This window comes from Portunus trituberculatus, chromosome 17, assembly GCF_017591435.1.
Source record: "Portunus trituberculatus isolate SZX2019 chromosome 17, ASM1759143v1, whole genome shotgun sequence".
Taxonomy (NCBI): domain Eukaryota; kingdom Metazoa; phylum Arthropoda; class Malacostraca; order Decapoda; family Portunidae; genus Portunus; species Portunus trituberculatus.
In genome coordinates, this window is record NC_059271.1 from 11,197,963 (window position 1) to 11,212,677 (window position 14,715).

At 43.8% G+C, this 14,715-nt stretch overlaps 2 protein-coding genes across 2 annotated transcripts in view; both read right to left on the bottom strand.

The window, feature by feature from the left end:
- Positions 1-13,917, bottom strand: part of LOC123504859 (glutamate-gated chloride channel alpha-like) — a 294,033-nt gene extending 280,116 nt beyond the window's left edge. Inside the window, exon 1 of the mRNA XM_045255762.1 lies at positions 13,577-13,917. The gene's annotated coding sequence lies outside the window, so the exon portion shown is untranslated. The remainder of the gene's footprint in view (positions 1-13,576) is intronic.
- LOC123504863 lies at positions 5,481-6,005 on the bottom strand. The gene has a single exon (XM_045255767.1). The coding sequence runs from the start codon at positions 6,003-6,005 to the stop codon at positions 5,481-5,483; it is 525 nt and encodes a 174-aa protein (XP_045111702.1).
- Positions 13,918-14,715: the final 798 nt, after the last annotated feature.

Consider the following 14,715-nt stretch of genomic DNA (forward strand, 5'->3'; position numbering starts at 1 on the left):
CAACTGCTTTTTGATTGTTTGGAGACTAGGATCTCAGTGGGCATTTTTCATATAGCCTAATCTTGTTTAATTTAGTTGATGCCCCTCTTAAATTGAGATATAAAGAAATATGGATGGATAAATAAATAAATAAATTCAAATAAATAAATAAATAAGTAAATAAATAAATAAACAAATAAATAAATAACACTTTAAAAACTAGATAAAAAATAAAGTGACTTGTAAAGGTGCTAGTTCCAAACAAAGGCCAACCCATAGGTTGCAATAAAGAATGTCTTGAATTCTTCCTAGTGAAAGAGCTAAGTCATGGGCAGGAGGGAATACAGAGAACATGCCCTGAAATCTCCCTCATGAAAGACCTCAAGTCACAAACAGCAAAAAGTAGTGTTCCCTTGCTATTTCACAGTTCGACTTTCGTAGCCTCACTGTTTCGTGGTTTTTATACATACTTGTAGATACATTCTGATGATTTTTCACTATATCACGGGGTCTATGGCATCACTTACAAATACTGTACATACAGTAATTCGGTAAGTTGGTGTGTAATAACGACGACAATGTACGTTACTATGTACGTAAAGCACTGTACATGTATTGTTCGTATACATATGCAGCCTCACCCAACATCTTCCCTTGTTGTATCCAAGGCCCATAGAATAGAAGGTTGACCTATGCACAGCTCTAAGGGGAAAAGAGCTGGGGCTAGTGACATCAGCGGGTTCACCAACAGGGGAGCTTCCTTCCAGGACGTGTCTTTCTTGCATGGAAACCTCACGCTCTCCCTCTGCCCGCTGAGCAAATCATACTTACCTGGCACAGGACACAAGTTTTGTGAGAGAGAGAGAGAGAGAGAGAGAGAGAGAGAGAGAGAGAGAGAGAGAGAGAGAGAGAGAGAGAGAGAGAGAGAGAGAGAGAGAGAGAGAGAGAGAGAGAGAGAGAGAGAGAGAGAGTAAATGTATAATTATTGTATAAGGTTTTATAATTAAACAGATTTAAGTAAAATACTGTATATGTAAAGTATAAATACTGTTTACATATTTTAAACATTCTGGTACCCACATACACATACACCAAAATTCCTAGAGGGGGCAAATCCTACTTCGCGGTTTTTCACCTTTCGCGTGGGGGGTTCTAGTATCCATTAACTGTGATAAACAAGGGATCACTGTATACATGGCAATGGATGATATTGACCACACAAAGAGTAAACTAAGCAGAATTAAGAAAGATGTGGGATGTTGGATGTCTTCTAAACATTTAAAGTTAAATGAAGATAAAACTGAATGCATGATTGTTGGAAAGACTAACGATCTGAGGAGACTGGATGTTTCTATGCTATGTATGAATGGCAAGCAAGTTGATGTGATGACCAACGTGAAAGACCTTCGGGTGGTTCTTGATTGTAATATTACATTCAAAGAGCAGATAAAACATGGTGAAAACTGTGACTTATCACTTAAGAACTATTGCCTTTCTCAAGAAATATTTAGACAGCAAGACTAAAATGTTGATTCATATAATCATGTCAAGTAAGATTGACTATTGTAATTGTCTGTATTATGGCTTGCCAAACTATCTTTTAAGAAAATTACAACTGGTTATGAACAGAGCTGCACAGCTTATAAAGGGTCTATCACACAGAAAGAGAATCACACTTGCATTCATTGACCTGCATTGACTACCTATCAAGGCATGCATTGTATACAAAATGTGTTAAATGTGTTATGACCCATCAAGCAATACATTTTGGTAAACCGGGATACATTGGAAGCTTGCCACATGATTTTCGCTCCTACACTATCATGTCGCTAAGGCACAACAGGAAGCCTTACAGACTTTGTGAGCCTAGAGTGAATTTGGAACTAGGTTTTAGAGCATTTGAGAAGAGTGCTCCCCGACTCTACAATGGTCTGCCGCAAAACATGAAGAACAGTCCAAACTTGGAAATTTTCTGAAAAGCGATGAAAACCTATTTTTTTTCACTCAATCCTATGAGATGATAAACCAGACCATCCAGTATGAGTTCCGTTGTTAGCTGTTTTACAAGTAGACGTCCTTGTGGAGACCTGAAACCTTACAGGTACAAGTTAATCACTCCCTCCCCCCAACCTGCAACTTCTTAAGCAAATGTACATACAATAACATTAAGAATGACTACAGATTGTTCATATCCAATCTTTCTTTGACAAACAATATATATATATATATATATATATATATATATATATATATATATATATATATATATATATATATATATATATATTTTTTTTTTTTTTTTTTTTTTTTTTATGTAGGGAAGAAGGCCAGCCAAGGACAAAAAAAAAAGGAAAAGATTAAAGAAAAATACCCACTTTTGAGTGCTGGCTCTCTAAAAAGTGGAAAAGCATCAGCCAAAATTAGGGAGCAAATGCCTCAATACCTCCCTCTTAAAAGAAGACAAGTTGTAAGAAGTCGGAAACACAGATGCAGGGAGGGAGTTCCAGAGTTTACCTGTGAAAGGGATGAATGATTGAGAGTATTGATTAACTCTTCCATTAGAGAGTTGGACTGAACAGAGATGAGAGGAAGAAGAAAGCCTTGTGCAGCGAGGCCGCTGGAGGAGGGGAGGCATGCAGTTAGCAAAATCAGTAGAACAGTGAGCATGAAAATAACATTAAAAGATAGAAAGAGATGCAACATTTCGGTGGTGAGAAAGGCTGAAGACAGTTAGTCAGAGGAGGGCAGTTAATGAGACGAAAAGCTTTTGATTCCACCCTATCTAGTAAAACTGTGTGACTGGAACCCCCCAAAACATATGAAGAGTACTCCATACTCGGGCGGATAAGGCCCTTATGCAGAGTAAGCAGTTGGAGGGGCAAGAAAAACTGGCGGAGACGCCTCAGAACACCTATAACACCTGCTGTCCCCAAGAAAGCGTCCCGCGCGCTCGCCTTGATTCACGGCTCCCCCTTTGCAGCTCCTCCATCCAGCTGATTTGACGTCACATAAATGAGAAATATATGGTATTTAATTTTGTTTTTCTGAAGGGGTTCCCTGAGACATGTCATGTATTTTAAGGGTCACGCAAGGGTAAAAAGGTTGAGAAACACTGCCTTATTTGTTACCATACTCTCTCTCTCTCTCTCTCTCTCTCTCTTACCAATAGCGTGGCTTCATATAATGTGACGTCAAATCAGCTGGGTGGAGGAGCTGGGAAGTGGGAGCTGAGGCGAGCGTGCGGGACGCTTTCTCGGGGACAGTGCCCACCTAACTTCATATATAACATTTAACAACTTAACAGGCAACTAACATTAACATAAGTATAAGAGCATAGGTAAAAATGTACCTAGCTAACTTGTTAAAGGTGAACAACAGACCCGTCACGTTTGACTCGAATATTTATTTCATTCGGTCAGAAACCTGTGAGAACACATTTACGTCAACAAGTACACTGGCAGTTACAAAATCATTTCAACTACGTTTACAATGACAACTCAGCTTAATTGCTACAATGATAACTTGTCTTAATACCAGAATTACTTTATTTTTACTCATATCTCAATCACGCCTCCTATGTAACACCATCTAGGAGCAAATTATGACTAACACAACATAGGTACAAACAGCAGTCGTCAAGGTGTTATCATATCATTCTCATTACTCGTACACGTGAACGACCAAAGGGGGATGACAGCGAACTTACGTGTTTGGAGTCTTCTATAAGACAAGGGTGAGCTCGACCTTCCTCGCCTTCACCACACCACACCTTCCTCTGTGGGGTCGAAACGTAATCTGCCCCTTCCTGAGGTGCTGGGGTGTAATCTGGGGCCTCGTTCCTCCGTCATCATCAGGAACTCTCTATGTTCTTATCTGTCCCGAGCGCCCTCGCGACCCCTACGGTCATACTCTCTCCGTCATGTAGGCCCAGCTCAGCATCCCTTCCATTAACGGCCAACAGTTTTGTAAACACATGTGATGTATACTTCTCACCTTTACTCCTTTTACTCATTATGTACTATCCTTGTGATGCTGCTTCACATTTTACTCTTAATCCAGTACCTTAAACTTACGCATGCTTTGTTTCTGCGCCACGGCGATAACACTCTCCCTGTCGGGCTTCACCCGAAATACCTTCAGAGGCTCCCGACCCCTTCCAGCAGACAGAGTTTTGTAATTGGGCGCACCAATACTCACTCCTTTGTCTGCACTTTGGCCTTTCGCACAAGGCCGTCTGCGCTAGGCATTGTTTCGAGGACTCTCCCTAATAACCACTGACTTCTTGTGAGGGGGTGTCCTGCTATGATGACCACGTCACCGACTTTCAGGTTGCGGTGGCTCTTAATGGCTTTCTGCCTCCAGCGCAGGGTTGGTAAATACTCCTTCACCCATCGTTTCCAGAACTGATCTGCCAGGAACTGTGCATGTTTCCATCGCCTTCGGTATGTCTCTGCCACCGATATGTCATCCCTGGGCGTTGGCGTATTGCCTTCCAGTCGGAGAAGGTGGAGGGATGTGAGTGCTTCTAGATCTTTCGGGTCGTCTGAGACTGGGGTGAGGGGTCGCCCATTTATTATCTCTTCCACGATGCAGAAAAAGGTGGAAAGTCGTTCATCATCAAGTATCTGATTACCAACCACCGCCAAGAGCACCTTCTTTACAGTGCGGATTTGACGTTCCCAGACTCCACCCATGTGAGGGGCTGCAGGTGGGATGAACTCCCATTCTATCTGTCGTTGTAGGAGTTTATCTCTTATCCGTTTGCTGTCATTCCAATTGTTCTTTGCCTCCCGCAATCCTCTGTGAGCGCCTACCAGGTTCGTCCCATTGTCAGACCTCAGGCGTCTTGGGGTTCCTCTGCGGGAACTGAATCTGCTTAACGCGTTGATGAATGAGTCTGCGTCCAGTGATGGGAGAACTTCCAAGTGTATGGCACGAGAGGTCAGGCATGTGAAGAGACAACCCCATCCTTTTGCCCGTGTCCGGCCTCGTTTCACTATGAAAGGTCCGAAGCAGTCTGTTCCCATGTAAGTGAATGGCCTCTCTCCTGGTATGAAGCGATCCTCGGCAGGTTTGCTTGCCTCTGCTCTAGCGGTTTCCACTTACATCGTCGGCAGATCACACATGTGCGGAGGATCTTGTCGATAGTAAGGCGTCCTTTCGGTATCCAGTAGTCCTCTCGCAACACGGCCAAGGTGTGTTCTCGCCCCAAGTGACCAGACCTTATCGAGTGTACGTTCCTGATTATGAGCTCCGTGATAAATCCGTCTTTAGGGAGCAAGTTCTTGTGGTCTGGATGGAGGATAGCATAGTCTAGTCTACCCCCTACTCGTAACAGTCCTTCGTTATCTAGATAAGGCTCCAGTCTATACAAAGGGCCAATAGTAATTTGTCGCTCCCTTTTCAACATGCTCACCTCTTGAGGAAAGCGTCTTAGTTGTGTAGCCCGTAGAATTGCCAGACGAGCCTTTTCCATATCTCCTACTGACAACTGGCCTTTGTCACATGCAGTCTTGTTGGATCTTGCTACGCACCATTGTATGAATCGTCTGAGCCATGCAAACGGTTTTCCGTAACCGATACCATGATGAGTACTGCGCCCACAATGTCTTTATGATGTCACTATCCCTTCCTGCTGCTGTAGTTGCCAAACATATGGAAGTTTTCTTCACTTCCGGGTCATCAGCCATAATATCTGGGATTGTTAGTGTTGTCTGTGGCCAATCTTCTTCCTTCAAGGCGAGGAATGTGGGGCCTTGGATCCATCGACACTCATTATGCAGTTCACTTCCCAGTATTCCACGGCTAGCATCATCTGCTGGATTGAGTGTCGACCTAACGTGGCGCCATTGACAGATGTTTGAGTATTCACTTATGGTAGCCACTCTGTTGGCTACGAAGGTGTGGAAGCGTCTCTCAGTGTTTCGTATGTATTGAAGAACTGCCATGCTGTCCGTCCAAAACACCGAGTCCACCATTTCGATGTCTAGTTCTTCTTTCAATTGTCTGTCAGTCCGAGCTGCCATCGTAGCTGCACATAATTCTAATCGCGGAATTGTCTGTTGCCTCATTGGTGCTAGTTTGGCTTTGCCGAACAGAAAGGTTACGTGGTGGCGTCCGTTTTTGTCCGTCAGTCTCAGGTAGGACACTGTTCCATACGCCTGTTGTGAGGCATCACAGAAATGATGTATTTGAGCCGTATGTAGAGGTGATATCCTCTCTGGCCAGTAGCACCTTGGGATCCGGACTTCTTCTCGCCCATTCCAATCGCCCAGCCATTTTCTCCACAAGGCTACGTTCGGCTCAGTCAGAGGTTCGTCCCATCCTGCTTGTCTTCTACATTCATCTTGGAAAATCAATTTCGCTCTGATGAGCACAGGAGCCAAGACACCCAAAGGGCCATATATAGAACTAATCATGCTTAAAAGACCTCGCTTCGTTTCCGGTTTTCGTGGCGTTTGGGCTTGAACAGCAAGTTCATCTGCCTCTAGGTCCCAAGGATTCCCAGCGCCCTCTTAGAGGGTAGTCGGCCGTCCTTGAGGGTGATCCCTCTCACTCCTGCAGCCCTCTCTGTTTGAGGTATGGTGTTGAGTACTGAATTATCATTGCAGATCCATTTTGTCAGCCTGAAACCTCCTTTACTCAAGACTCGTCGCGGTTGATGTGTCACCTTTATGGCTTTGTCCAGAGAGGGTACCGAAATTAGGAGATCGTCGACATAAAAGCTGTGTCTGGCACGTTCAACGTCTTCGGTGACCTCTTGCTCATAATGCTTGAACGTCTTCTGGAGTGCATATCCAGCACAAGACGGACTCCAAACTCCGCCAAAGAGATGTACTGTCATCCGGTAGGTGGCGGGTTCTCGTGTACAGTCACCATCCATCCACCAAAGGAACTGGAGGACATCACGATCTTCCGGCACCACCTTCACTTGATGAAACATAGATTCAATGTCAGCCATGAGAGCTATCTTATGGTGCCGAAACCTAAGAAGGACGCCCGTCAGCTTGTTGTTGAGGTCTGGCCCTTGCATTACTTGGCTATTTAAGGAGATGGAGTGGTAGGTCGCCACACAATCGAATACTATCCTCACCTTCCCTGGTTTGTTCTGGTTCAGGACTGGGTGATTAGGTAAGTACCAGATCTTTCCGGGCCTTCCTGTCTGTGTAGGTCGTGGAAGCCTTTCTGTGTAACCTGCTTCTACTAACTGGCGCATTTCTTTGTCGTATTTATCAAGTAGGTTTGGGCGTTGTTGAAGACGTTTCATAAGCCCTCGCAAGCGGTGTACAGCGAGTTCCCTGTTGTCCGGTAGTGATGAAGTGTAAGAGGGATGAGTGGCTACGACTGCAACCTTCAACTCCGCATGGTTCACGTAGCCAACACTCCGACATGCGGTGACCTTGTCGAAGACAGGCATAACATCGTCTTTCGTCTCTGATGTATGTTGATCTCGCCTTTACTGACATCCCAAGGAATGCTCGACACCCGTGCAGAGAGTGTGCATCCTCACACAAAGGACATGTATCCGTATTTCGTCCTTCTTCCTTCGTTACCATCGTTAAACTGATCTGCTTCCTCTTTTGGGAGGGGAAGGATGCGGCAGCTTTATTTTGACTCTCGCTCATCATGTCTTTCTTCTGTAGCTTAGCCGTCGTCCGTGACCTAGTCAGCATGTCCTGAAGGAAGCTCTGTAACCATTCTACACCTGGGAAAGCTCCACAATTGTTCTTTGCGTAAGCATACACTTGTGCGTTGTATTCGTCTCTCAGTTTACCCTTGAATCTTTCGGCAATGTGACACATTGCATCGTCAGTATCCACTTCTTTCAACTGTCCTAGTCCTCGCAGGACAGACACACAGTTTACAAGATCATGTGTCAAGTGGGCGAGATTTTGGGTCTCATGTAGATCCATGCTTGGGCCATAGCGGACCCTTTGAGTAAGTTCTCGAACATACGTCCACGTATCACCGTGTGCTTGATCTAACACTTCGAGGGCTTGTCTATAGCCTTCCTTTGGATCTCGTACACGCCTTTTTCCGTGTAGAGCTTCTTTGACAGGTCCCTCGTAGGCCTCAATGAGCAGTCTGAGCTTCGTTCTATCCGATACGACAGCGGCATCCACGTAGTCCAGAAAGGCTTCTTTAAACTGCCAATAGTCACCACAATTTCCCCCTGTAAACCTGGGGTTCGGTAGGCATTGCAGTTTCATAGTGCTCATCATTTCCTTCACGTCAATCCTAACGGTTTTAATGGACTGCGATATGCTCTGCTCGCCGCTTGTTCCCATTTCACTCTCCCTTTCTCCCTTACATAGCTCCAGTGACAGGCCACTCCCTCGTGGACCATCGCACCTCTGCACCGGGTGACGCATAGGAATGACTCCAGAAGGTCCATTCTCCAGCTCTTCCCTTGTCCTTCCTTGGTCGTTGTCACTCTCCCCCTGGTTGAGTTCCTCCCCCTGCTTCTGCACCAAGGCTCCTCCTTGTCCCTCATCGGGAGTAACTCTGCTCGTAAGCGCTAGTCCACCAAGTTCCTTAAAGCGTTCCATGAACGTTTGTGCTTGTCTCATCATTTCTTCCATCTGTTCGTATATCTGTCGATACCGTTCAGTAATTGTGCTGGCTTCTCCACCTGCCTCCCATTGTTTGAGAGGCAGCTGTCTGGGATCATCTGACGTGGCTATAACGTTGATATGTTCCAGTTCTTCAGGGGTAGTTCCAGGAGAATCTTGCGTGCTCTTGGTCGTGACCTCGTTCAGTGGTGTTTCGTTGTCCATCTTTGTTCCTCAAACCTGAGTGGGAGTCTGTGGCTCTTTGCTTTGGCGCTTCGATGGTTCTCCTTTCAGCTATATTGAGCTATATTGAAGCCGCCCTGTTCCGTCTTTGCAGCTGTGTTGAAGCTACTTAGACCGTCTTTGAAGCTATATTGAAGCCGTTTTTATCGTCTTTGAAGCTATATTGAAGCTACTTATATCGTCTTTGAAGCTGTACTGAAGCAACTGCTGTACTGAAGCAACTTTGAAGCTGTACTGAAGCAACTGCTGTACTGAAGCAACTTTGAAGCTGTACTGAAGCAACTGCTGTACTGAAGCAACTTTGAAGCTGCACTGAAGCAACTGCTGTACTGAAGCAACTGCTGTACTGAAGCAACTTTAAAGCTGTACTGAAGCAACTGCTGTACTGAAGCAACTTTGAAGCTGTACTGAAGCAACTGCTGTACTGAAGCAACTTTGAAGCTGTACTGAAGCGAGACCGACACCTCTCTGCCGAGGCTGTCGCTGAAGCCGTTCTGAAGCCTTCTCAACAGAATTCTTCTCGTTACCTCTCAGCTGTCTGACGTTTAATGTGGCCCACGACTAACTTATCGTACGATGGCACGTGGTGGGAAGGTGATTACGCCACTGAGAGGAAAAAACCCCGACATTTACGTTATAGTGCAAGCTTTGGGGAAAAACTCCTTAACGTGATCACGATCGCCACTGCCGGTGCACCATCGTGTGCAGACATTGATTGGCAATAAAGTTTAATACTACGGGGGCCACAGTAAATCAACCAGACGCTTAAGAATTACGTGGATCGCACTCTTGCACCTTCCACACTGCTGTCTGCTGTCAACGTCTCCCTCGTTCTTTCCGTGTCGTGGGAGTTGTGAAAACTAGCTCAACAAATAACGTCCCGTATAGCCCACTAATTTCACAACACGCACTACCAAGTTATCACTCTTACCACCATACGCGTATCACTATACTTTGACCTTGCATCGACATCTCAAGCAATTAAGGTACAACCAATTCCGGTTAATAAATGTTCACACTTGCACTCGCTTGTCAACTAGAGTCACCCGGCGTGCCTCGCCAGTCTCCGCCCACGTAACGTATACGTACGCACTAACACACTCACTCCTCAGTTACCGTGTGAGGGAGAAGGACCCGCTCCTCCGCCTCGCACCGATCGCCAGCAAGGGTGTAGCGGTGACGAGCCCTTCACTCGCTCACCACTCCCTGCCCCGAACACAACTTAACTTCCCCGCTCTCCTCCGCGGATGGGTGGCGCGGCTCGTGCCCGCTCTACTCGCGCTGGGGCACACCGACGCCCGGCCGGGTCTGGCGAACCTCCTCTGCTGTTCTCGAAGGCAAGAAACAATGAAGACTCCACGTTTTTGACTGTTAAAGGTGAACAGCAGACCCGTCACGTTTGACTCGAATATTTATTTCATTCGGTCAAAAACCTGTGAGAACACATTTACGTCAACAAGTACACTGGCAGTTACAAAATCATTTCAACAACGTTTACAATGACAATTCAGCTTAATTGCTACAATGATAACTTGTCTTAATACCAGAATTACTTTATCTTTACTCATATCTCAATCACGCCTCCTACGTAACACCATCTAGGAGCGAATTACGACTAACACAACATAGGCACAAACAGCAGTCATCAAGGTGTTATCATCATTCTCATTACTCGTACACGTGAACGACCAAAGGGGGATGACAGCGAACTTACGTGTTTGGGGTCTTCTATAAGACAAGGGTGAGCTCGACCTTCCCCGCCTTCACCACACCACACCTTCCTCTGTGAGGTCGAAACGTAGTCTGCCCCTTCCTGAGGTGCTGGGGTGTAATCTGGGGCCTCGTTCCTCCGTCATCATCAGGAACTCTCTATGTTCTTATCTGTCCCAAGCGCCCTCGCGACCCCTAGGGTTGTACTCTCTCCGTCATGTAGGCCCAGCTCAGCATCCCTCCCATTAACGGCCGACAGTTTTGTAAACACATGTGATGTATACTTCTCACCTTTACTCCTATATGTACTCATTATGTACTATCCTTGTGATGCTGCTTCACATTTTACTCTTAATCCAGTACCTTAAACTTACGCATGCTTTGTTTCTGCGCCACGGCGACAACAAACTACTTAAAAATCATCAATAAACTCGAGCCAACAACCTTACTGCCACAAGTTGCCACTTCACAGCTACCATATATTCACTCCTAACGGTCACTGGGGCTGTTTAAACCCATCTTCCAGTGTTTGGCAGGCGTAGCACTAGCACTCTTCACGGTGGCTTTTCTGCTTGGCACTACGTACGATCAACACTATTATCCATAATCCAACCACAGGTCCTCGATGGCCATTGACCAGTGTGCCTTGGTTATGTACACTGTACCTACCACTAATGGTACGCGAAAGCCTTCCAGGTGGTACATGAGCACTCTCGGGATCATATGCGACTTTTACTTAATAGAATTCATTCGTTTCTCATAAAAATTATTATTGCCTTACAGAGATAATCTGACATCAATCAGCTGGTGGAGAAGAAACAGATGAATTCCTCGCATTAAATTGAGTTGTACTCCATGTTGTTAATTCATGTGTGTTATACTAGTGAATAAATTGATATTTGCAGAAATTGGGTGTTTCGGTGGTACACGGGGACTGTAGGGAACCTTCAAGGCAAGAGGTTCTCCTCTAGGAGGCTAGTGTACAAATAAAAATTATTATTGCCTTACAAAGATAATCTGACATCAATCAGCTGGTGGAGAAGAAACAGATGAATTCCTCGCATTAAATTGAGTTGTACTCCTTGTTGTTAATTCATGTGTGTTATACTAGTAAATAAATTGATATTTGCAGAAATTGGGTGTTTCGGTGGTACACGGGGACTGTAGGGAACCTTCAAGGCAAGAGGTTCTCCTCTAGGAGGCTAGTATACAAATTGAGACTACATGGGATAGGGGGTAGGTTAGTTGATTGGATTAGTGAATGGCTTTCTGATAGGAAACAGAGAGTAGTATTAAATGGGGCAATGTCTGAGTGGAAGGAAGAGGTTAGTGGGGTACCCCAAGGATCAGTGCTAGGACCTTTTCTTTTCTTGGTGTACATTAACGATTTAGTTATACGAATTAGTAGTAAAGTAGCAAAGTTTGCAGATGATACTAAGATAGCATGTGCAGTACAGGGTGAAAAGGACAATTACAGAATACAACGAGACCTGGACAGGCTGATAGCATGGGCAGACAGGTGGCAGATGGAGTTTAATTCTAAAAAGTGTCAGGTTATGCATTTAGGTAAAGACAACACAAACTTTAGCTATGAGATGGAGGGATGTTGGCTAGAGGCAGTAGAGGAAGGAAAGGATTTAGGAGTAATGATAGACAGGACTATGAAATTTTCAAAGCAATGTTTAGAAGCAAGAAATAGGGCAAATAGGATCCTGGGTTTTATAAATAGAAATGTTAGTTATAAAAGTAAGGAAATGGTGCGTAGCTTATATAATTCCTATGTTAGGCCCCATTTAGAGTATTGCATACAGGCCTGGTCACCCCATTATAGGCAGGATATCAACATGTTAGAAGCAGTTCAGAGAAGAGCAACTAGGATGATACCAGCATTAAAGCACCTGGAGTATAGAGATAGATTAAAGGAATTAAACATGTTTTCATTTGAGAGATGTATAAGAGGGGATATGATAGAGTTATTTAAAATGTTCTCAGATACAAACTACATAGATGTGAGATCTTTCTTTACCTTAGAGGAGGGAAATAGGACTAGAAATCATGGCAGGAAGATTAGAAAGCAAGGCTGCAGGTTAGATATAAGAAAATATTTCTTTAGTCATAGGGTGGTAGACTTCTGGAATGCATTGCCAAAGAGGGTTGTAAATAGCACTAGTTTGACAATGTTTAAAAACAGATTAGATAAGCACTTAAATTTATTAGATTTATAATTATGTATAGCGCTGCATGATAGTTTTTATAAGAAATTTACTATAGTTAAACAAGACATGATCCCCATGTATGTGGATCACAGATTGTAGAGGATTTCGCTGCAGGACTTAGCCCTGTTAATGGGCCAAATATTTAGAATTAGTATATAATGTATTGTGTACTTGTAAGTGTATCTTTAAGTACTGATGACGAGGTCGCTGTGCGACTAATACAGGATAGCCTAGTTGGGCCCTGGTAGCTCTTTGTTATCCTATTATTTATGTTATGTTCAGGGAAAGTTTGGATATTACTGCGGTTGGTGATTTACACTATGCATTTACCAACTTTCGCCTAACATGCACACATAAACTATAAATAAACAATACAATTACTATATTTAAGAGGCAATGTCGTTTATAAATGGCAACTATTTCCATGGACGTGAATTCAAGAAATCAGAATCAAGATGGCAAAGTCAGCAGCCATGTTGTGGTACCGCTACCATCACAACAGCGCAAGCGTTCGCATTACTTGCACCAACGTCTGCAACACACCACTATTCTCACCTATTAACGCAGTGACTTCTATCATGAACAAAATGCGTTGAAGAGACCATTTCGGATAACCAATGGAGAACTCTTGTTCTTTCCTTATATATACGTTTATCAGACTAGAACGGAACCCCACAAAGATACACCCACTGCCACGAAGGAGATACTTTTGCAAATTGAATGGCATACTTACAACTCTGGCGTAGTCTGTATACTATAGTAAAGTGTTTCGTGACAGCGTGGGGCACCAGTGTTGTGGTAACGTGTGGATAATATAGCCGTCAGAGCCTATGCAATGCGCACTCTTCTTATCAAGGAAAGAAAGCACAAACTTACTAGGTAGTAGGTAACCTCAATCTAACAGGAAATTTGGAAGGAGGGGGATCTGGAGGAAGTCTGAGAACGGATGAGGGCAGCACGAAGGAGGTTGAATGGGTTTGGAGAAGACAGCATGACGTCACAGAAATGAAACCGACGTACTATTGGTCTGTTGCTGCCCCTATCCCAAAACCAAAGACCTAATATTACCACGAGTCCAGCAGCCGCGCACATCAAATACATAGAATCGCCCCAGTACCGCTCCTTATTTTACGCCTTCTGTCCATGTTTCGACGAAACCTACCATATATGTTACCTTAAAATACTCATGATACATGTGGCATGCCGTGTCATGAAGATTTAGACGGCTAACCTTACATACGAATAAGAATATACAGTGTTTTCAGCTTGGTAGAGTTGGGTGAGGAGTGGGTAGCAGACTAGCAGTCTTCGAGGTGATCTGCACGACGTCATGTATAATATATATGATGTATAATATACATATTATTTATAAATACACGTGCATATAGATAAAGAAAAATAAAATGTATATAAGGTGAAAGTTGGCCTGAAAGTTGATTTTTTTTTTTTTACATTATCTCAGTGTACTCTCTCTCTCTCTCTCTCTCTCTCTCTTGATTAGTATTAGGTTTTGGAGCACTTATTTTGAATGAGATGTATTTTCATGTCAGTTTTGAAAAAGCATATATCACTGAAATTTTACTTTCTTGTTCGTGTCTTGTCATATAATAAGTCATAACAAAGCGATCTTTTTACCATAAGTTTTTACAGAAACGTTTGTGGCTGTTTGGCATTAATGCCATTAATAATAGAATAGATCTCCGTAACATATGTAGGAAACTATATTGTAATTTACATTATTCAAACCATCAGGTTCTACTTTCTAGTATGAAAAAAAAAAAAAAGGCAAATTCCCATTGCTTTACACGTTTGTGTGTGTGTGTGTGTGTGTGTATCCAAGGATGTTAGGTCTGGGGAGCGGCAAGAGTAAGGAGGTATTTTCGATCTTTCTCTGCTGAAGTAGTCTTGAATTTGCCAACATGCCACTGATAACTGCGATTCTTAGGAGAAAATTATTCTGCTGTGAAATGACATGCAACTTTGACAAATGTGTAATAAGATGCGTCAATAGGTAC

Bases quoted from the DNA above. Each gene is read 5' to 3' on its own strand.
- LOC123504863 (XM_045255767.1), bottom strand. From the start codon at position 6,005: ATGGCAGCTCGGACTGACAGACAATTGAAAGAAGAACTAGACATCGAA.